Here is a 23,979-nt window from a genome sequence, read left to right on the forward strand (position 1 = left end):
TAAACGCTAATTTTAATCGAGTTGCAGTTGAACCATTTAAAACCAAAACAAACCAAAACTGTTCTCTGTAGTAAATGTGATGTGAACTGAGATCAGTGTCCAGCAGAATTCATTTCATTATATTTTAAGATGGAAGAGACAAAGTGGTTCAAACATCAAGATACAGTAATTAAGCGGTAAGATGATGGTATTCTGAGTATGGATGTTTGATCTAGGAGAGAAGCATGAAAGAAATAACCAGGTGCTTACTGTTACTGAACTGATTTTTAACTAGATGGAACACTTACATTTCAACTGTACTTGACCATTTTTGGACCAGCAGAGTAAACAGAGAACACAGGAGTTACTTGGAGGAATTACTTGAGGAGGAGTATGGCTGTACTGAGTATGATGCAGAATGGGTTTCCGGCTTACAAATTTATTGCTGGGTGGTGTCTCAGACTGTAAGAGTAGGTAGTTACACTCCTCTGAAAACCCTGTGCGTTACAAACTGCCACTCATCTATCCTCCGAGGCTTCATTTTACTCTATGAAGGCAAACTTTTAAATAAGTATACGACAACTTCTTCCTCCTGCCTTTTAGATCTCACATTTGTATGGGTCTTGTCTCAGGAGTTTGAAGGTGGCTTTATTACACTGGAAGCATGTAGTCTCAAGCGAAAAATGTGGGTGTCTTGGGTGCTTGCCAAGTCCTCCCAAGTGCTACGAAGAGGCAAAGATAGGGCCCTTTGCTGCAGAAACTGTGACAGATGCCTTGCTGCACCCTGTGAGGGAGCTAGGTGACAAATCAGTCTTCTACTTTTAAGACCTTATTGCATCAATGTCAATCAATAGTGCCACATGGTGGATGGTTTTAAACTGGCTGAGCACATGGTTCCCGTTAAAGGAGGTAAGCATGGGCTGCGGGCTAGTTGTACGGCTACAGAGAAAGCCGCACAACTTTGTGAGAGTTTCTAGCTGTAACAGGCAGTGTTAAAACTGGAACTGTAAACACTTGGTAATGCCACCTTAATTTTTAAGAAGGCCACGTGTTAGAAAACATCAGGCACTTTACAAATGTTAACTATGATGGGCTAGCGGCATTGCCACGCTTCAGACTCTGGCTGACCTACTTGAGTTAGTCCCTGCCTCTGCACTTACGTAACCTTTTTATATTAATAGGCTAACTTGAAAACACTGGAGACACGCCTAGACTAATTCCACTTAATTGTCTACTCCTACACAGAATAATAATGTATAAGAATCCTGCAGAAATGATTTCAAAACGAAAAAACAAACAAAAAAATCTAGGGACCGTTAAGAGTTGCAGTCCCCGGGTTAGATGGAGATGGCTAGCTGAAGTACTGCACATCTGCACTGATGTCAGCTCTCTTCCTCATCACCCACAGCTGGCTACTCTCAGTAAGTACAGGCAGTGAAGGTGTTTGTTCTGTTGTGTTGGGAGGTCAAAGGGCTGAGGGGGGGAGGGCCGGAGCTAAACCCTCTCATCATTCACAAGTAACCTGTGACAAAATAGAAGTAGTGCTTTTTAAAAAATACTCAACATGTAGCAAAAAAGCTTCCCGTTCACTGCTGAAGCACAGTTGAAGGCTTCGTTGACTATTGATGTTTTTTCACGCAGATTAGAATCGAGGGCTGCTTCCTGTTAACCTGAGTAGGAAGGAGAGGTTGCAGCCGAGATAAAAACAAAATCGAAAGCAAGTTACTAGTATGAGAGTTTGTCACTTCACAGTACTCATTCTTTTGTTTAAACTTTAAATAAAAGATGTAAATGCAATTAAAATACAGGATACTGCACAAGACATTAAGAAAGTGAAAGGTGTGAAATCAAGAATTCAAAACTAGGAAACATCGCATTACGGCCGTGGGTGTACATACTGCAGAGGAAGTTGATGCCGGAGCCAAGGGGAAAGCCCAGCTCTAAGCATGTGCCACAGTAAAGACAGGAGGAGCTGCAATAACCCAGTTCTTCCTTACACACACACCAGTGCAGGTAAAGAGAAATGAATGGCTGACAGTGTAACTCAGTACATGCAATTTCAGGCTTGACAGTAGAGCTTGGTTATCAGTGCAGAAGTGTCACAGTCCTTCACATACAGCATGTATAGAATGGTGGGGCAGTAATACCTGCAGGTTAAACTGGGCTTTGTTCCACCACAGGTGTTAATTCCTTCCCAGCAGTACTGGTCAATGCACTGGGGTTCCCGCTCACCTGCTGAACATACTTTCTGCTAAGCCAGAAAAGGGGAAACCCATGCTGGTGCTGTTGTCTCTGTTCACCGGCTACGGTGTGAACCGGAGTCAGGCCCAGGTGCGCCCTCGGTGCAGGCACGTACCACTGGCAGCACATGGCACTTGCCCCCGAGAGAATGCTCGCTCCAGCCCAAATCCTCTTTGGAAGTGCTTTTGACAACAATTTCGAACACCCAGGCCTGCTTTCCAGAGGTTGAAAACGTAGCAGATTTTCATAGTGGGAAAACAGAACAGTCGCTGTCCTTAAAAAAACATTTCACCATCTACCTTAAGTTTCCTGTTTTTTAAATACATACAGGGAAGCAACTAATTTTCCACTAACTGATTCGGAATATTTTTTTCCAAAATGCTTGAACTGAGGAGCCAAGAGCAAGTACATGTGTAGGAAACTTTAGTCCACAGAAGCTACTTTAAGGTGGTTAGTTTAGAGCTGAATGCCACTTACTTAAGTTTGCCTAACAAGGCAAAATGCTACACATCTTTTCAGGTTTTCATTCACAAGCACTCCCTAGTCCTCCAGCCAATCTGCTAATAGCAGAAGCAACAATATTATTGATTATTCCACTAAAAGGCACAGAATAAAGGGCAAGGACTAACCTGCAACATTAACTTAAGTACTTTCACATATAAGTGTCTCAAAGTCTGATTTGAATTTCCTACTTGAATTGCTTTAAAGCAGTACTGGTTTTGTGGTGAAACAGTACTCAAGTAAAATTTTGCATCTCCTGATAGAAAAGTAACAAATCCTACTACTAAAACAATTTTTTTTTTTTTTAAATCAGGGCATTGAGGTTACCATGCGAGTAAGGTTTCCAAGTGCAGCCTTTCCTTACTTGTAAAGAAATTTTTTATTTCAAAATGCTTCAAAAGATATTCCAAAATAGTAATATAAAGTTCTACAGACTCTCTCTAGTGAAACCATTTACGCATTTGAGAGTTCCACAATTAAGCAGCTTCAAGTATCAGTGTACAAAAGATCCTTTGGATGCCCCTTTTTAAATAGGGACTTGCTTATACTTCCCTTTCTGCAAGAAGTGACCTGCATCTTACATACCTAGCTTAGTTGTTTGCTCACCTCTATCCGTAATAATTTTGCAAGTGTGGTCACTCGCTCAATCCTTAAGTGTGGAAGCTTATACAATCATCTTCATTCTGAAAGAAGAAAGCAGGGGAGGCTACTGGTCTCAATGATTTTGCCTTCAGCATGCCTTCTCCCCATTCTCAGGGAAGGTCTAGATCAGATGACATTTTCCTCTGGAGTGAAAACAGTCAGTCTGGGCCACACAGGGGCATGGGGCATCCATCTCTTCTGGCAATGTAGACTTGAAAATGAGTCACAATGTAGGCAAAAGTACTATCAGGCTCTCCTATGACTCAACATTTTCAAGAAAAAGATAAATCAAATTGGTCCAAGAAGCTGTTCCCTTCTGCATTTGCCACTCTTCTCTTCTAGTAAGAGCATCAAAAGCATCTCCATACACCCTCAGCTCCAGATGACAAATAGACCAATTCTAATGTATACCCAATTTGTGATCAGTTAATACAACTTAAATTATTCACCCTTAAGTTTTTATGTAGCTGGCCACACATAACTAGACGCAAGCTTTAAATTCCAAAAGACCATTTGTAAATTGGTAACAAAATCTCAGGTCCAGATAGAAGAACAGACCTTTGCAACTTTCCTTGCAAAGTGTGACAGCATGCGTTGTAACTGTAACTACAGCAAATTAAAAACCTGACATTTAAGTTCAGAGATTATTTTATTCTCCATTCATATCATTTTGTGTATTTCAGTTATAGTCCACACAGAGGGGTACAGATGATTTAAGTCTGTTTAAATCAAGTCAAATCAAAGTTGGATATAAAATTTGAAAAGTTCACTTTAAGTTTTAACTACACATTTGAAGTAAGCTTCTGTCTTTTCTTCTTAATTCCAGTTGCTCTGTATTCTTCTCTTTGCTTCAAATATTCTGTTTTGCATTCTTCATAGAACAATGGATCAGAATAGCTACAAGACAGACAAATACATAATACTGTTTTTCATCTTGGAATATGGAACAGATATTGCATCAATAACACTCATAACTGATCCTCCTTTCACACCCAAAGAAAATTTGCCTGCCTTCGATAATAAAATACCTTTTTTTATGAAGTACATAAGTGTTACAAAGTTATCTTGTAAACTCTAAATACTGAGTTGGTTTGCCTTCTTGTGATACTGCTCTCTCTTGAGGCACAGTCCTTTTCAAGCCTCTACAGTGAAGCCATGAAGAGGAAAGGTAGAAAAAGGGAAAGACATTTGGTATTTCAGTTCAGCTAAATAATTTGTTGTTATTTGCTATTAGTTTCACGTTTTTTTATGCACCCAAGCAACTACTGGGAACAGGTTCAAGTGTGTGTCTCAAACAATAAACATGTAGGTCCTTGATCATTAAATTGAATTCATTTGGCTCATAACTTTAATTATTCAAGCACTAAACTTTTTTTTTTCAGTAGAATTTTGTTTGTGTGTTGTTTTGTTTTGATTTTTAAAAAAGGCAAAGGTACAAATAAAACTAACTCCAGCAAGTTCTCACTGCAGTTAGGCCTGAACTTTTGCCTGGCTGCACATTCTCAATACTTGAGAATAACTGTGACTAGTTCAAAGGCATTTAATCTTAATCTCTGGTTTAACAGGGCAGGACACACATTGCACCAAAAAAGCAAACCAGCCGAGTCAAACTCAAAAAATCCCCAACCCTCACCCTGTGAAATTCAAGAATCTAACACTTCAGCCTGATGGCACTGGGGATAAATTAGGACTTCCAAAAGAGACGTTTCAAATCCACCATGGCATCAAGTTGACCTCTCTAATATCGAACAGTTTCCCATTGCTGCTGCTATTGCTGTTCACAACAGCAGGACACTTTCAGGACAAAGACTAAATCTTAAAAAACAGTTCAAGCAGCAAAATCAAAACAAACTTATCCTGTCTCACTAACAGGGTATGAAGGTGCTTCTACTGCTCACCCCCACCCCCCCATATGTCATTCAGCATAGTGAATACAAAGCTATGTGTTGTCTGGGCTGAAAATCTAGATCTGTCACCATTTAAATCAAGAATGGAGTCTTTATAGTCATAGGACAGCTTTATTAAGGAAATAAAATCTTGTCAGGTAGGGCCCTGACCAACATGTTTTTTAATAAAGCGAAGATACAATGTTCAGAAAGTACGTCAAAGTCACTAACCTTGCATAAGCCTTTTGAGAAGACTTAAGATTTCTACTTATTTCTAGATTAGTATAGGCCATGCAACAAAAAAAAAACCAACAAAAACTTGTGAGGGACTTACTAGCCAACTAGACAGTCTTTCAGTGCTGTGTTCTCTTGCCGACACTTCACCACCATAAGAAGACCAGTTTCTTGACAGCATTTAGTAAATGCTGGGAAAAAAAGAAGAAAAAAACACAAACTAAATTAAAGTTAGAAAAATGACCATTGGTAAAAATATTATCCTATGTCTATACTATACCATTTAAGAAAACGTCACAGACCAGATCTGATTTATTATTAATATAACCATAGTTGGCCTGGAGTCTCACATTGTTTGTAAGGTCTCTGTCACTTGTTTAGCAACAAGATTTTAATTGGGATTCTCCCCTCATATCACGTAACATGTTCACACACATACTGCTGTTGCTAATACCAACAAATTTCTGAAGTTATTCTTGCAGCAAATCCATGATTCTCGTGCCTGCTTTTCATACCGACTACAGGGTTATCACAGCAAAACAAAAGGAAGCATGAAAAATGAGGTAAGCCAGGGTTGTTAGCATTTCCTCTACAATGAAAGCTTTTGAAATTATGGAAGCACGTTTGTATCTACAAATGAAGAGGGCAGTAATGTTGACAGCAACAACTTTCTCAAAGAAATCGACTGGCATTTCACCTCCTGTGAAGATTCCCTTGGGACAGGAGGTAAGAAACTGTGCGGTCATGGTTCTTTCCTGGCATTTCCAAAAATGTCTCCTGGGAGTGCAAGGAGAAAGCCAGCAGCTTATCTATCAGCTGGGAGTGCCAGGTTGTACTCCACAGCACTATACTGCTCCAAGAAGGACTTCTATCTTCTCTGTATCTTCTCTGTGTTGTGTAGTGGCCTGTAGCTGTTCTTCAATACAGAGTTTCTTCAAAGTCCAAATGGCTAGTAAAGAGCATTGCCCACAAAAATATTAATGATCATCTACCTTTCTGGGATCATGACCTCTGGCAGAACAAGGGAATATAAAAGGGGGAAGAGACAATGATCTGTCTCTTCCCAATCTATTTGCTCAATGAAGTAAAAAGTACCCGGTCAGTCCTGAGACTTAAAAACAAGTCAGTGAGATGCTAGATACTGAAACAGAACAGCAAAGTCATGGTTAAGGGTGTGGGTTTTATCTGGGAGTAACTAAAATTATGCCTCGTTGTTACCACCACCCTGTACAGACGTTTCACTAAATAGTAACTCTAGATGAGAATTAGCTGTTATTCCTATCAGGAGATTTCAAACTATTTTGTTATAAGGGGTCTGAGTTAGTAATCATCTGCATTTAAATAAGTGAAAGAGAGGGAGAGAGAAAGCCAATTGTCCAAGATCAACCAGCAGCCAGGTGAAGAACAAAGTCAAATCTACTGTGTCCCCTTCCAGAGTTCCATCCACTTCTAGTCTTCTGACCTTTTCCTGGTAGTGATTTAATATCCAGCAAATTTAGGGCATACAGAAATTGTTATATCCTTGTACATCTTTCGCAAAACTTAGAGCTAATCCATTAACATCAAAACTTAATGATGCTACATCATACAAAGGGTAAATCACATCATCTATACTCAGCGTATATGTACACTGAGTATGTTTACATACATTAAGTATACGCACATTGAGTATCATATGTGTATATATATGCTCAGTGCATTGGTCTTACTGTTTTGTCCAAAAACTTGTACTTCATGTACTGGCACTAGAATCTTCCACCTTTTGTACACAGCGATCAGATACAAAAATTGCTATTTCTGTAAATACTACGTATCTCTTCCGTTCTTGAAGCTTACTGTATAGATAAACCTCTGAAGTCATGCTGGGCATCAAAAAGGCACCTCAAGCGCCCGGAACGTATTGACCATGTGAAAATATGGGCATGACTGTCAAACATACCAACTGTAGCACAGTCCTGTACCTGTCCTTGTATGTTTTCAAGACATTTAGCTGAAGTTTCAGATTTGCATACTAAGTAACTGTTGATCCTGTATGATGATGTGATGTCCATTACATCAAAACTTAGAAGAAAATAGAGATTTGTGCCTATAAAAGCAGCAATCCTGTCCTTCACTCACAGCAGATGCCCACTGAAATGAGCATTAAGCAATCGCAGACCTCAGTGGAACCAAATCCACCTTGTAGTAGTATCCTGGACACTACTGGCAAGACTTTAAAGGAGAAAGTGATCCAACAGCTGCAAGCAACCCCTAGATGAGGCTAATCTGCTTGCCCATGGCTATATTAATTAGGCTTTTGATAAAATCAGTGTTTGCTGAAAGTGCTGATGACAGTCTTAAGTGTCCTTACACTGCCAAACTTACATATATCTTTGCAAAACTCTGCAGAGAATTGACATCTTCTCTACTTTGAACATATTATTTATGAACACTTAAAATGTGCCTCAACACAGCACCTAACCTTGAACACTGGTAACGTCACCATATGCCACCTGAAAATGTATCAGATGAAAGTATGCAAAAAAATGGGTTATAATTAACCAGTTAATTATCAGTTGGGAAGACACTGTAACCTGTGCTTAAAGGTATCTATTAACAACCATACTCAATTTCTAAGATCTCATTTGGTATGTGTTTTAGTTTTAGACCTAAAATCATCCAAATACATATCCACAACCTTAAGGATACTTCTGGATAGCTGACGTTTACGAAGCAGTGTAAGCTCAGAACAGTATGAGAAATATCAGGTTATCAAAATATTTTTTTGGTTTTAAAGGTGAATCTGACATTTCTTCTGTTCTTTCCTGGACTGTTTACATTGAATGTCCCTACATCAGCACCTCAGAAAAATCATACCTATTATCACATTTCTAGAAATGTCCTTTGTTTTTTCTGGGAAAAACATCAGAAGCCTTTGAAAGCTTATGGTTTGTCTAGTGACCAGTTTGATTTCTACTCTCTGCAGACACTTTCTTAAGTGCTGTGCTGGGGTTTTTTTGTAGTAATCATTCCTTCTGGAAGCTGTGAAGTAAAAAAAAACACTGAAGACAACAGGAGGTCCCTCTCACTTGTTAGCTCACCAGTCTTGATTGGTTACAGGCATGATGTCCCAGTGAACAAAACCTGAACTGCAATTGCAAGCATTCCCTGGCTTCAGAAGGCCCCGCTTGTGGTACATGGCCAGGCACTGCTGCAAAGTGATAAAACTGCTTCCAGCTATCTAGCTTTAATGTCGCTGATGCTTAACAACAGAGGGGAAAAAAGGAGCAGGTTAAAGCATATTGGGCATCCTCATATAAGCACACAAAACTTGATTATCCCTCTCTTCTCTTACTTCTGGCACTTTAAAATCCTTTTGGCAGAGGTGTAAGGAATGTGCTGCAAGATAGGTTTAGCTGTAAACGTTTACCAGAAACCACGCAGGAGTCTGGAGCATGCTGTTTTATTTTTAATTATGCTCTGTCTTGCTCACAACTTTTTCATGAAACAAAACATCTCAATGTTGAGCAGCACAAAGAGTGTTAAAACTACTGGTCTGGAGAATAATCTCACAAATTGTGCACAATAGTTCCAGATATAATCTCAAACCAAGAATTAATCTCCATCTCCATAATCTTGACAATCACCACTCATTCCTCACTCAAGCAATATCTGCATTGTAGACCAAAGCTTCAGGGTGCTTAGCGAGATACCACAAAATGAGCGGATACGCAGCATCTGATTACAAACCCATTGTAGTTTAACACTTTAGCAGCTACGAGCGGTAAGCAGAATGCTAGGGAAGCCGGTCTCACACTCAAACGAACTCCTTCCTGATATACTGCATGTGATACAAAGAACAATTGCTCTTTCAGAGCAGAATTGATCTTTTTGAAATCTTGTGCATCATCCAATCTTTACGACTTTAGCAAATGGCTTTCCATGACTTTTCAATTTTGTGGCCCAGTAAGATGTTTTCTTTCTCCTTGCAAGCAGCAAGCTACCAAAACAGAACCTCAGGCAGCAGCGAAACTAGATGTAAATTTTGGCCAGTCTGCAAATTCACTGCAGATTGTAACACAACAGAAAGAAATGTTTCAAACGATAGAAGTTATCCCCAGTATTTACAAATACAAGCTAAATAAAATGAGGGGTGGAGCTCAACACAACAGGAGTCAAAATGCCTTGTTAGAAAAGGGAGAGAAAGCTTGCCTTCTGTAAAATGAACCCTGATGAGGCTTTGCCAGGACAGCTACATATGTCTGTCACCGAGTGCTCTATGCACAGATAAGGACAGATCCAGTACTGCGTCAACGAGCTGCAGGTGCCTACCAGTTACCACGGAAACTGGCTATGGACCCCTCTTTCACCTGCAGCAGTTACGGTTCATGACATCATATCTGACATAGGTTTGCCCCACAGGCTCTTCTCCGTGCCATAGGCTGTGTCTAAGGGGACACACACTGAGCAAAGAACTCTTCTCGAGGCTACAGCTCAGAAATAGTTCACTGAACAGTTCCGCACTGATTCGGGGCCAGATTTCGTCGCCTTCCTCTCTCGCGCAGAGAAAGCTTTGCAATTCTGTTTTAAGGCAAATCCAATATGAGTTTTGGGCACAGTCCTGAGAATTTTAAGTCTCATTACTTTTGGACCGTTACAGCCACATAGAGAGATTTTAGCTGCTAAAGCAAACTTGCAATTTAGTACCTTCTCTGCGTCAACCAAGTATGTAAGGCCAAACGGTATCTTTGCCAAGACGAAGGTCTGCTTTCAACTGAACAAAAGCTGAACAACCCCATTTGAACACAGAGCAATTCAGTTTCGCCAGTTCCCACCTGCTATCTATGGCATGCTAGCATATATAGGTGATCTGCCTATGACGGGAGGACCACTTAACTCCTACGATTTTCAGGGACAAACTTGACAGCTTTGTAGCCGAGGTCAGCGATGAGTGAGCCCTTCCATGGGCTTACTCTTCAGCAGGGAGCATCTGAGGCCCGGAGCAGCTCAGGGAAGTTGCTGAGTTTGGTCCCCGGCACCTCCGTTATCTCCAGCTGCCCAGGATCCAAGAGCAGTATTTCACTGGGTCTCCCTATCTCAACTTAACTACTCGAGAAAGCAGGATACAGAGAACAAAGGGAAAAACATCTGCTTTTGTAGATCCTGGCACATGTAAGGTCGCAGAACAATGGAAGAAAGAGCTTTTTAAAGCCTTCTAAAATTATTTCTAAAGCTGTCTGGACATGCAGGTTTTTATTTTTTATAAAAATCCTATTCTGAGTCTTTGTATAATTCTGTTCAGATACAGAAGTATACAAATAATGTTGGAGGAATCAAGAACTATTTTTTAATGTCTGACTATTAGTATATTTGATGGTTGATTAAGAACTGCTTTAAGTTACAGAGCACTCTTAAGGTTTCTTTGATAATTAGCTAGAAGGTTGACACAGTAAAGAACTTTGTTTACAAATATCTTTACAGTCCACATAAATCTTTGCTGAAAAATAGTATCTAAGAATGTTTTCCTTTAGTATTTTTAATAGCTTTTTCCCCCAACTCTGTTTTATAACTTTACTACAAGATAATATGGGAAGCAGATAAAAAATGAAGTGAATCTGGGTAACAGTTCACTTATCTCAGACTAAAGACCAGACAAATGATTTCCCTGTCTATCCAAGCAGAGAGGCATATGCAATACTCAGCACATTAAAGCATTGATTTTCAAATTTTAAAAGATCAGATACATTACCAGAAAGTTAGTTACAACAAAGTTGGTGGGGGTCCACCAACAGACATCCTGGTACATACACTTCTTCATTAAAAAAAAAAAGGAAATAAAAAGCCACAGTACTGCCCATTTTCATCTTAGAACATATTCAGAGGTTCAAGAAATATTTGCTCCTATATGACGAAAACAAAAACTTGTAGGATTTTGACTCAAAGGGACAAACCAAGATCTGACGAAACACAGAGCCACAGCTCTGCTGCATAATGATTTTCTTCCACACCATTAAACCAGACAAGGTTAAATTTAACATTCTTCATCTCAGTGTCTGCAGACCTACAAACAGTGGACAACAAAAACAAAGCACCATATTTAGGATGCAAGTGTTCTTTATGTAGCCTACGACACCCCTCCACCCCCAAGCAGAGGTAGGCTGGTCTCTGCACTGTGCTGCATTCAAAATGAAATGGCAGAACCAGTGTGTTGGACTGCAAAAGTTTCAGTTACGTATATGTAAAGGAAAGACTTTATGAAGAAAACTGTAACGCCCTGCCCCAAGCATTAAAAATAAACAAAAAGTTTTTATTTTTTGGTGATTTAATGAAGGGGAACAACCAGCAAGTAGATTATATTTGTAGGGGATTTTTTAAAGTAATTTTTTTTTTACTTTAAGTATTTAAAAATATTAGATACTTAATTGTTTCCTTCTGCAAACATGAAAGTCTTTTCACATGCAAAGCAAGAGAAGAACAAAAGTGGGACTTAACCTCCAGACAACCAGCTGCATTGGAAACTGTGTTGATATAATAATACCAAGGGACCACCATTATTATTTTCAGTGTATGAACTGTATGTAGCATGAAGGCTATGTCTGAAAGTTCTTTTTTTGCAGATTCAGATTATAACAATACTTGGCACATACGTATTGACTCATATTGCAAAGTGTTGTGCAATTCATATAATATTAGAACTCTAGTTTTATAAATCATAATTATGTATCTATTTTGCAGATGTTATTGTACACAAATTAAATGAAATATTCCCCATTATCAAGACAAATTGATCCTCTCAGGTCTGGCTCTAGTTTATTTAAAGACTTTACAATTTTACTACTTAAGAGAAAGTCCTACAGAGGTGTTATCTCACCATTTATATTTTCTCAACACTTATGATACTGCTATCACACTCTTAAAATAAAAAAAAAAAAGCTTGTATCATGATCCGGACCAGGCTTATGTTCTATTCCTGGGGTAGGTTTTTTTCCTTTACACAAAAAAGGAAATAGATTTGTCCAATGTTTGGGTCATTCCTTGAGCTCTACCACTGAGTGGAGAAAAGATGACCAAGTAACAATGGGGATTTGGGGGGTGATGGTGGAAGGAGGACACAGGTCCCTCCAAAATGTAAACAAGGACAAGATTTTAAAATCTATGTTTGTAAAATGTGTACAAAAACATTAAAATGAGACAAAACATTCTCAGCAACATTTTATGGCAAAGTTATTATGCTTTTAATTTTGTATTAAATTGTGATTTATTAGCTTGTTACTTTGAAGATTACTCAGTATGCACAGAACAGATTACTGGTGCATTTAATGAGCCAGAGGAAGTAGTAGGATGAACATGAAAAGATTGTTTTACATTGTAGAGTACAAGCTATTTGATATTTCCAACACAGTACAAAAGAAAGCTTCTCTGTAGATTGATCATGGTTCAGTTAACATCACTGAATATCTAATACCTCCAACTCAATTAATTCTCACCTGATTAAGATCAGTCTGATATTCAAACTAAATCATCTCTCCAGTCAAGTAGAAATCAATATTTCTGATTTTACTTTTAAATTACAGTAACAAATAAAATACATGCATCGTCAGTATGCCAGGAGTAGCTTTCCTATTCTAGTCTACTATGGCATGCATAACACAGCTGATTAAAGAATTATTCTAATTTGAGCAACAATATATATAAGACAGATTAATTTGAATAGAAGGAGATAGCATGAAATAATTAAATGCATCTTATATAGGGCAAAGAGAAAATTGACATAAAATAACCTTGATTCTTTCAAGTGAACCTCTGTTATCAGATCAAATACTTTGTCTCCACAAATACTTATTTGCTATAACATAAAAGTAATCATACACTTTCCATTTTCCTCCCTATCACCACCACCCCAAAAAGCTGCTCCATTTCAGCTTTTGTAGCTCCAAGGTACTGCTGGAGGCATCTGCCCTAGGGCAGATGATCAATACATAGTAGCACACAACAGAGGACCAGGGAGGAGAGACAATTCCAGGAATCCAGGAATTTTAGGGAAGGGATATTCACTGCGTTAAAGATCTCTCTTCCTCCCCAATCTTTTCCAGGGCACTCTGAGCATGAAAAACCAGCTTTGTCTTAAAATATGCAACGCAAACAGAGGATCCTCCAGTAGATTAGAGCATCTCTTGCACACCAGTATGAAATGCTGAAAAGTCACTTGTCTCATGATTGAGAGGTGAACATAAAGCAGGAGAGAATTGTCAAGAAGGCAGACAGCACAACTGTGATCTCCAGAGAAAGAGTATTTCCCAAAAAACTAGAAATGGTTTCTCTAAACACATTGCCTTGGGGTAAAGAATACATGTTATCAATATCCCAGAAACAAATCTGAAACCTTTGCTTTAGGGGACATTTAAAGTTAGAGATGAGAAAATAACATACTGAATCAGACAAAGGGCCCATTTGTCCTGTATACCATCTTTCTCAGAAGCCAGTAATAGCTGCTTCAGAAAATGGTGCCAGAAGGTCTGCATTATGGAAAAACATTTTCTCAAGTGAAGTTTCTTCCTAACCCTTATCAGCTGTAAGCTTGGCTTATACCTTGAAGCATAAAATTCTCACATACCTTTCAAAACCCTTACGATCACTTGCACGGTGGGTCTAAACTGACAAGGCTCCAAGAGAAGAGGAGGAAGAACGAGGAAAAAACCACCCCAATACCAAAAACACATATGCTAGCCTGAATTCCTTCAACATCTAACTGCCCCGGCTTGCTTAAGTCCTGCTAAAGTCCCAACTATTGCAGTTGTGGTTATTTGTGTCATACCATGGATGCCTTTTTCATTAGGAAGTTTTCAAAATCCTGCTGCAAAAATTAACTGGCCTCAAAGTATGCATCAGCTGGCTGTAGAATAGGCCAAAGCAGTAGGGAGGAAAGGCACTCTGTGCAGATTAAAAATGTTTGGGGGTTGGTTTTTGTTGGGAGTTGGCTGGTGTTTTGTTTTTTGTTTTTGTTTCTTCTCTCAGAACAATGCAGTTATTTGCTCTGTAAATGCCATCTACCTTCACTGAGAAGCAACAGTCTTCAAAGTTTTCATTTCTTAAAACACGTAGATATTACAAGTTTCTAGGTTTGGTCAACTGCTCACACCTGGCAAGAGCGTTTCTTTTCTGAAATGAAGGCTTAGAAGGAGCTTTTCAAATTAATACAGGAAATCTATGATTATTTAAACTTTCTGTTTCAAAAGTTATAAAAAAATTACTGTTTTTTTCATTTGTGTTGTCAGGTTTTTTAGAAACCACAATACCATACCAATTCTGAAAACACATGTAAGGCATGTAGGGATTCTCCAACAACACTTAATTCAAAACAGAAGTCATTGCTCAGCTGCTGATCTACTTTTTATTACAGAAACATTAACAGGGTTTCTGTTGGTTTTCAAAGCCAACAATCACTAAAGACCAAATCTCTGGGAAAAAAAGAGTGTTCTAAGAAACTAGCATCAAGGAATGACAAATAAAACCAAGAAAGGCATGAACAATGAAGACACAGTTCCATTCCCATACGATGGAGAAGCTCACTCTGGGGGCACCTCCCTCACCAGACTCACTATATATGCTCTGCAGTCTAAAATTTGCTCCCATTCGGACTGAGAATCGTAGATGTTTGTCAGAGGTATATCCAGAAACCCCAAGCAACAGCAGGAAAGTACTTCTGTCTGTCCCAATTAACCCACACTTGTCCACAGTAGATTGTTGGACCTTTTCTTCCTAATTTCATAATGAGCACTAAGAGACAGTGAATGAAACTGAAAAGCAGCAAATTTAAGAAAGGGAAAAATGTTTTCATTTTAAAAAAAAAGACTGAGGAACACAGCCTAACACAGTAATTCAAGTCAACCCAATCAGTACAACTAACAAAAAATAGGCAAATACTTAAAACTGTTAACAAAAATATGCCAGATCAAAGTAATTAGAGTTAAAAAACTGAGTTCTGAAACACCACCCCCACCACCCCCCCCTTGGAATCTCACAGTCCTTTCAGCAGCTCTCAGTTCTGCCGCTTGACCAAGGACAGGTCAGCTCTCCTCATTCTACATTTCTGTATCAGTCCTGCACACATGAGATCTGACCAAAATGACTTTTGGGGGATGAGGGGTGGAAAAATTAAAGTTAGTTTTTGGTTTGATAAGAATTCTGAATGCACACATGAAACTTGACTAGGGAAAGCGTTTTCCTAAGTAAATCACAGACCCAGAAAAGATGATTTTTTCAAAAACACACACCTTAAAATGTCAAGACAGTACTTTCCTGACTATTGCTGAATGCTGATGAAATGCTGTAGTAGACATAATTTCTTAGTAATGTGTTTAGTCACTAGAATTTCAACTGAACTTGGACTTCAACAACAAATGGAGCTTTGGCACAGATGATAAGGAGAAATATCTACATGTTAGCTTTAGTGTAGTGGGCACAAGCTTGACCTCATCTGATCTCCCATCCTGGATTTCCAGATTTGTCAGCATTTTTTGTCTGTGTGTGTATACACACATATCTATACGTGTGTTATTTTGCCCCAAACACACAGAAATATAGTACACTGTCACATTTATGAAGTAAGTTCAAGCAACCCAGCTCTTTAAGAGCTAAGAGACAAGTTCTCCTGCTTCTGACTAAGACACCCAGAGCACAGTAATACAAAGAAGAGGGTTATGTCCTCAGAAGACAGGGGAGAAATAGCAAGGGCATAACTATTATGTATAAGGCTTTGCAGTGACTGTACTTTGTCAAACAAGGCAGATTTAAGTGCCCAAAGATGACAATCTGCTGGGCTATTCAGGCAGATTTGTCAGGAAAAGCAGACCTCTTTTTCTTCCCATAGAAATTACAAAAAAAAAAAAGATCCTTTTAAGCAAAGTAAACACATTGCTGTGAAACAGTTTACTTGGGTAAATCATTTGTCTACTAAAGATACTTGCTTTAAGAATGTTCTTGTCAAGTACAACCATTGCCTTCTATAAAAAGTTTCAAGTAAAGCACGCCCAGCGAGTACAGCCACCTAGTTAAACTGCACTGTTTTAAAATAACTGCTTCCTTTAAGACTGACTTGATCTAATTTTCCTCCTACCCCACAGTAAGTATCCCTGACATCAAGCATTACCATACCAGGCACTGGAAGAGGCAGAACTGGAACAAATGCAAGTTCCCCCATGGCTACTGTCTGTCCCTGCCTGCTTCTATATAAACAAGTGCATCCAACTTGAGCTGTGGAGAGTAGCCTCGCTGCTGCTTATCCTCCCACCTCCTTTGGGAGCTGCTGAGCCACTCAGGGACAGCTGAGAAGTTAGCATAACAGATGATTAAAAGAAACAACATCCCCCTCCCTCTGTCCCATAGTGACTGACTCCTTAGCTGAACTCCAAAGTTAAAAAAAATACCTATTTATAAAAGACAGAGATTCACCAAGTGGCAGGAATAGCAGTTATGTCCTTCCACCACACGGTGGAGATAGAGCAGGTCATTTATGTAACTCTTGGAAGAGACAATTACACAGCTATTCCACCATGACACCACCTCTAATTTACAGCATGCTGTTTCGGGGATAATTTTCCCCCCCCTCAGTTCAATTTACTGTATTTCCAAAAGTATGACTTTAACACAAAGTTCCAATACCAATGGGGGGGTGGGGGTATTATTATTATTATTAAAGTATTATTTCTCCCTCCTCTGAATAAAACAAAATATCCTCTAAGCAAAAGTGAAACTGATTTCAGGGTTCCAGCTGGAGGTTGTGGGTGGGATGGGGTATACAGAATAGGGTCCAAATTTCAGGCCTTCTGAGCACTCCAACAAGGTTACAATATTAAAATTAATACACTTATGCTCTTTTAAAAGAGGAAGTGACTTTCCCTCACAGGTCACAATTCATCCTATATTCCTTCCCAACCACCATTCCAACATCTCCAGAACAGGCTACCATGTACTTGCCTTAGTTTGCAGTACACGTTTAGTCTCTCTCTTTTTTCAAAAATTACTAGCCTTCAGTGTATGCCAGTGTGGAGGTGTGGGAAGAATTCCTGCTGAATGAGGTACTATTCAGCGTTTGTAAGGATGACAGAACCAGAAGCGCAATTCTTCAGAAAATAACAAAAAAAAATTGTGCTGTGTCTGTATTCTGAACTGTATACTGAAAAGTAACTTGACCTTTTGCAAGGGTGGCCACAGTGTGATAAAATTTGTATAATTACTTTTTCAAAAGAAAGTGCATCATTGACTATGTAGGCAGTCAGAATTTCAGACTTCCCTACTATTTTAATGATTTTGAAGAGATTAGTTTTAATGACATGGCAAGAAAGCACACTACCAAAGCTTAGCAAGATCTGGAAACTTGGTAGTAACTGTGTAACATTTATCTTTCATCTTCTGTAAATTCTTTTAAATAAATGACTGTGATAACCGGATACCTAAAAAGGACTGAATACCAGACAACAAATAATCCAGCCACCATACTCTTCCTGCATCTTTATCGCACAAAAGCTTTTTTCAAATGACAAAGCACTACAACTCAGTATTTTGTTCAGGTCCTGAAAAACTCTCCATGAGCTGTGAGCACTGCACGCTGCCCTGCACGAAGAGGGCAATTACGATGCTCCCCGTGATCAGGAACTCCCCCATGCCACACACCCTCCCTGAGCTAGTAATACATGCTTTCTTCAAACTTTTCAAAGACATTAAACTGAACAGATGAGGCCAAGGCTATTCAGAACAATGCAAGACTGGCAGCTTGTTACAACCTTACTTACAGAGCAGTTCCGTTCTGGACCAAAAGCTTGCATAAAGATAGCAGTCAGCTCAGGTGCTTCTACTCATGGAGGGAAACAGATCACAGAAGGGAGGAAAAAAAAAGGTCCTAAAAACAACCAACCCACCGTCCCCTCTAATCTACCATCTCTTTTGGTCCAATGCACTGCCCAGGCAGATTGGGCATGGACACCAAGCATCAGAGAGCAGAAGGCAGAACTGATAACATAGAGCTCTGCTGATACAGTCACTGGGTTTGACAAGGGAGCACCAGGCTGAAGCCGTGATGTCATGCCCAAGCATGCAGCAGATAGAACCAAGCAGGTGCTTCTGTGATGCTACTGGCTGTTGGAACCAAACAGTACCAGGCCAAAGCATTGTACATGTATAAGGGGTTGTAATAACAGACCTGATTCTATAGAGAAATTAAGAGATTAGGCCATTTCTCCATAGCAAAGGTTATAATTTTGAAGACAGTAAAATGAAATACTTGAAAAAGAGGATTTACAAACAAGCTTTTGACAAATCCACAAAGCAAAACAAAATGTACCAGGAACTCTGGTATTGTACCAAGAGGAACTGTTCTTCAGTGTAAAGCTTAATGGGCAAACGGCATAAAAATCTATATAACACCATAGACTTTACTGGCACAAATCCAGACTGTGTTTGCTATAATGAAGCCTCGGGGACAGTGCTCTAACTTCTGACAGTCGACTACACTGTGCTCCTCAAGCTGTATGCACACATATACCCAAGTTTGGCAGGAGGTGCTTGTGTAAGTGCATCTATTCTGCCTGCTCCAAGTTACCTTGTTTCTGATGCAAAAAGATTTGAGAGTAATATAGGCTCAACACTGTTAAGAAAGAAACAGCAAAAATAATCATACAAATGTGGTTTCCACGTTTAGAAAAACAATTGCACTTTAAAGAATTTATTTAGCAATTCTTCAAACAAGCATTAGCAATGCATCTGCTACAAAACCATTGGCAAAGGAGACATTTATAAGTTTAGACAAGGAGAAATATATATGTAGCTTTAGTTTAGAAGCCATTTTAGTCACATTACTTCCCATGGCATGAGGATACTACCTATGAAATATCATATGCTACCCGAACAAGCAAGAACTACTCAGTTTTCGTCAACTGCTTTCTAAAGAAGGAGATAAAGTTCATTTCTAACAAGTTCAGTCACAGGATCCATAAACAGGGCTCAAGCTGCTGTAAGGCAAGATGTGACAGAAGACCCCTGTGCACTAGCCAGTGGCAGCTGAGGACATTAAGAATTCAAAGCAGAATTCAGTGGCTAGGACACAAGCAGAACCTGATGGAGGGTCTTCATACTGCCATTACTGTGGCCTCCGCAGCACCTTTCCATCCCCATGTAACCTTTTGTCTTCCATGTCTACTCAGGACTGAAAGCTCTTTAGGTTGTACCCCTACTTCTACGTAAGGATCTTTCCTGGCTGGGACCTCTCAGTCTACGACTGGATGACTGTGAGTACCTTCTCAACTGGTACACTGAAATTACAAGAACATAATCTGGATAAAAATCTTTCCTCCGTTTTCTGGGTTCTGAACTAAATGAGCTTCACTCACTGAATGCAGATGTACACATGCCTCCACCACCACAGATTTGTCAGTATGTAAGTTTTTCCAAAGACTTCTCTCACCTTTATTCTGAAAGAAAAAAAAAAACCAACACCCAAAAGCTAACATATGCTGTATTAATGTAAAACCCCTAGAGGGCAACTAAGCTTCAATTTCAACCTGCATAAATATTCAGCTCCTTAACTAGTTTACAGATTATGTAAACTATTTCCTTCAACCTAGGGTTTTTTTCCCCTCATTTAAAAGAAATGAATCCTTTTCATTCTCAAATCACATTACTGCTGCCTATTTAGTGTAAGTTAATCACCACTGCCCAACCAGAGACTGAGTTCTCAACCCAACAAAGCTCAAATGTGTGCGAAAGAGAACAATAAAGAAAACACATGCAAGGGCCTCATTTAAACAAAGACAGAAAACAAGCATATGAAAGTCTGAAATCACTTTCTTTGCATTAAAGACCTTTAACAATACATCTTGTTTATTATTCAGCTTAGTATTAATTTATTGCATGGCATCTGTTTTCTTGTACAGCAGGCTGGTTGCAAGTCTCAGATTTATGAATTTAAGTTTATACTGTTGGGATTATTTGCCTGTTTTCCCTTACATACTATGATTTCAGCCTTATATATGATAAGTATTTGGGGACCAAAAAAAAAAAAAAAAAAGTGATGCAACAGGAAATAAGATGTCAAATTAGTTATGGAAAATAGTTTCATTTATTCTTCAGTCTAGACTAGAGTCTGGGCCTGCTGCTAGTGGTGAAAGAAAACAAAACGGGAAGTAATTGGGGCCATAAAAGTAAAGAACCTTCATTCGATTCCAAGTGTTCTCCCCAAATTTTAAAATTGGTAACTCCAGCTGAGCTCTGTTTCTAATGAAGTAGCAGGCATCAACTGCCTTTCCCCTACTTTCCACCAAATCTTGGTGGGAACTGAAAGACACTTACTACCCTGTCAGTCCACATCTGCACAGAACCTGCAGACACACTGATGTTTAACATTAGAGGAGGCACTAACAAATCAATGGGACTCCCAAGCAATGTGGAACCAACCTGAGATAGGGAGGGAAAAAAACAGTTCAAAGGAATCCTTAGCAAATGCTCACAAAACCCCGAGGGTTTCTACATGGCTTTTGCAGGAGATCAAACACCCTAACAAAAATTCATAGCATAGCCATCCTTGCTTTATGCATACCAGTGCAACGCCACATACGCATTAACCATGATAGTTCTTCATATATGGTCTTATCCTCATTTAACATGTGTGAACAGAGACTAAAAATGAGTACCAGTGGAATTCACTTTTACCTAATTTTAGCCACCTAAAGCTGATTCTGGAAGTACTTTGCTGTCCTTCTTGTTGCCTTGACACAAAACAGAGTGAGAGAGAGAGAGAGAGTGCACAATGTACTTCCAGCATGCAGTTAGGTCCCACTGAAGAGATTTAAACAGGATGACTGGTTTAAGACTAGACATAGCTTTCAGATGGCTAGAATTGGGATGAAATGTCTCCCATCCTACATGACTTACCGAAAAATCATAAAAGTAAAGTTCAAGGAGCCTACATAAGTCTCCAAGGCTAGTGTGCTACCCACAAGGGTCTCCTCTCTGAACACTGTGGAACAGTATGAAGTACCTGCTGCCCCACTGGAGCTTTGAAGGACTGTAGAAGGGAGAAGAGAAGGGCTAGACACTGCTTCTTTTTCAGATTCATTCTCTCTGCTTGAAATATAACAAGCTTTAACTGATCATTCTGACTTTTTGCCACAAGTACAGCTAAGCCTTACAGACTTGAGTGCTGGAGAACTATTAGTACAAAACCTGCCCACATAAAAAGTTATTGTGCAATCAGTTACGGTTTGGACACACAAAACACCAGTTACTACCATCATCTCTTTATACAGATGACTATAGCACATGTTAGAACCTAAACTTTAGTATACCGACCTTGTAATCAAACTTAAGACATTGACCATATTATATTAGAAACTAGGAAATTCCACCTGCTTCACGTAAAGCAATTATAGTCACTGTTACAATTTACCCTTTATGTGAAATATATCTAAGTAGACCTGAAATATGGTAATGCAAACACTAAATTACTTGTAAGTACTTTTAACACACTCACAGAGGTGATTTTTTTTTTCTCCTCCTTATTAGAGTGGCTGAATTAGCTTTCAGACAAGTCAGGTCATTGCAACTCAAACATTAGGGCAAGGGAGATAAGTAACATCAGATCTAGAACAAACAGCACTGCACTGAGACCACCGCTTATGCCTCAGACCGAAAAGATTTTGTTAACTACAAGCCTTGGGTAAGACCATGAGATCAGAACTAGCTTGCACTAATAGAATTGCCTGTGCAATGTTGCATCGGTTTCCTAAGTTTAACTTGTTATCATTTAGAAGAGAACTTCATTCTATAGTCATGCCTATCTAGCAGTTTTCCACAGAGACAATAATATGCTCTTGCATTTAAAAATCCAACATGAAATCTTACCTTTCATTAACAATAGCAATAAAGAGACAGTAATTAAATTCAGGTACATAAATGCATCTCTGAATATGTAAGTAGTTACCTAGAAGAGAATGGAACTAGCATATTTAATTGGGGTACAAAAAAAAAAAAAAAAAAGAATAAAAAATTAATCACCTGCCATATTTTCCTGAACTGATATTTAAACGGCAAGAGCAGAACAGAAAGAGATGAGACTAGAACTATTCACCTGAATTACTAGTCTGTTGGGAGAATGTAGCTAAAGCAAAAGTTGCCAACTCTATTAAATATCTTCTTTCTACAGAAGTGCAAAAATTAGTTTTTGGAGTTGTAATTTACTAAGTATCCTCTGCCTAATAATGAATGTTTCTCAAAAGTTTATGCACAGTCAGTAACTAGTATTTACATGAATTTGATGGCAGAGTGAAGAAGACAGATTCCCCAAACAATATTCTGTTTCAAAAATGCTGAAGTTTCATAATTACTCAACAGATGAAGCATATCAAAATGAACTTACACAATAGCCTTGCTGAAGCAAGAGGATTTTTTTCCACACCATTCTCACTCCCCACAAAGGACTTAAAACTTTCTCAAGCAGTTTTAAATGTATAAAATACAATTTAAAAATCCATCACATATACATATATATGCTTTTTATTTTCCAACCAGTTAAATCAGGAACAGTTTTCAAAAGTGTAAGATGAAGACACCTCTACCACAAAGAGGAAGCTGAAGAACCATTAGTACTATTACTCAACAGTAATGAAGCATCATTAGATGTAGATAATATAAAATGTTTTAAACAGATCATTGACGTCATTGAAGACACCACAGAAGCTCTGACCTCTGTTAGTACCCTGTTAAAGATTAATTAGCATAGAATCACAGAATCATTTAGGTTGGAAAAGACCTTTAAGATCATCAAGTCCAACCGTCAACCATGCCCACTAAACCATATCTTGAAGTGCCTTGTCTACACATTTTTTTAATACCTCCAGGGACAGTGACACCACCACTTCCCTGGGCAGCCTGTTCCAATGCCCCACAACGCTTTCAGTAAAGAAATTTTTCCTAATATCCAATCTAAACCTCCCCTGCCGCAACTTGAGGCCATTTCCTCTCATCCTAATTAGTTAGTTAATTAGTAATTAATTAGTAATTAAATCTTTGGTTATATAACCTCAAACAGTATACATTCTTTTATATTCTTCTTTTCCATATTGTATGGAAAGCAATGGTATGTTTCTGTTCATTAACGAGATATATGTCGAAGCCTATATTAAGGTAATAACACACAACAGTGCCTTAAAACAATGTCAGAATGTAAACATTATGGCCTGGCAGAATTTTATCCTGAACTTCCCAGCAGGCAGAATGAATATGCCCATTTGGATCCCTGACAGTCTATGTGCTTGTCCTGCTGCCCTGGGTCTCACTCAGCATGCCATGTTTCTTCAACCGTGTTGACTTTTGCTTTCAAAAATCTGCCTCACTGAGGTGCTCTGCAATCTGAAAAGAAATAGAAGGGACCTTCCCTGCACACCCAAACCCTGTGTGACCTGCATTGCTGGGGTAGGAAATGGGATGGCACACAAGACAGACACCTTATTCTCCAGGTTACTGTTCT

The 23,979-nt window shown here is 38.9% G+C and overlaps 1 protein-coding gene across 1 annotated transcript in view; it reads right to left on the reverse strand.

The window, feature by feature from the left end:
• Positions 1-3,993: 3,993 nt before the first annotated feature.
• The window catches only part of CMC1 (C-X9-C motif containing 1), a 45,320-nt gene continuing 25,334 nt past the window's right edge, over positions 3,994-23,979 (reverse strand). The window contains exons 3-4 of the mRNA XM_069770961.1: positions 5,584-5,674; positions 3,994-4,260 (exon numbers count right to left, since the gene is read on the reverse strand). Of these exons, the coding sequence (XP_069627062.1) occupies positions 4,146-4,260; positions 5,584-5,674 (206 nt within the window). The 3' untranslated portion in view covers positions 3,994-4,145. The remainder of the gene's footprint in view (positions 4,261-5,583; positions 5,675-23,979) is intronic.

The sequence above is a fragment of the Haliaeetus albicilla genome, chromosome 2, assembly GCF_947461875.1.
Source record: "Haliaeetus albicilla chromosome 2, bHalAlb1.1, whole genome shotgun sequence".
Classification (NCBI taxonomy): Eukaryota; Metazoa; Chordata; class Aves; order Accipitriformes; family Accipitridae; genus Haliaeetus; species Haliaeetus albicilla.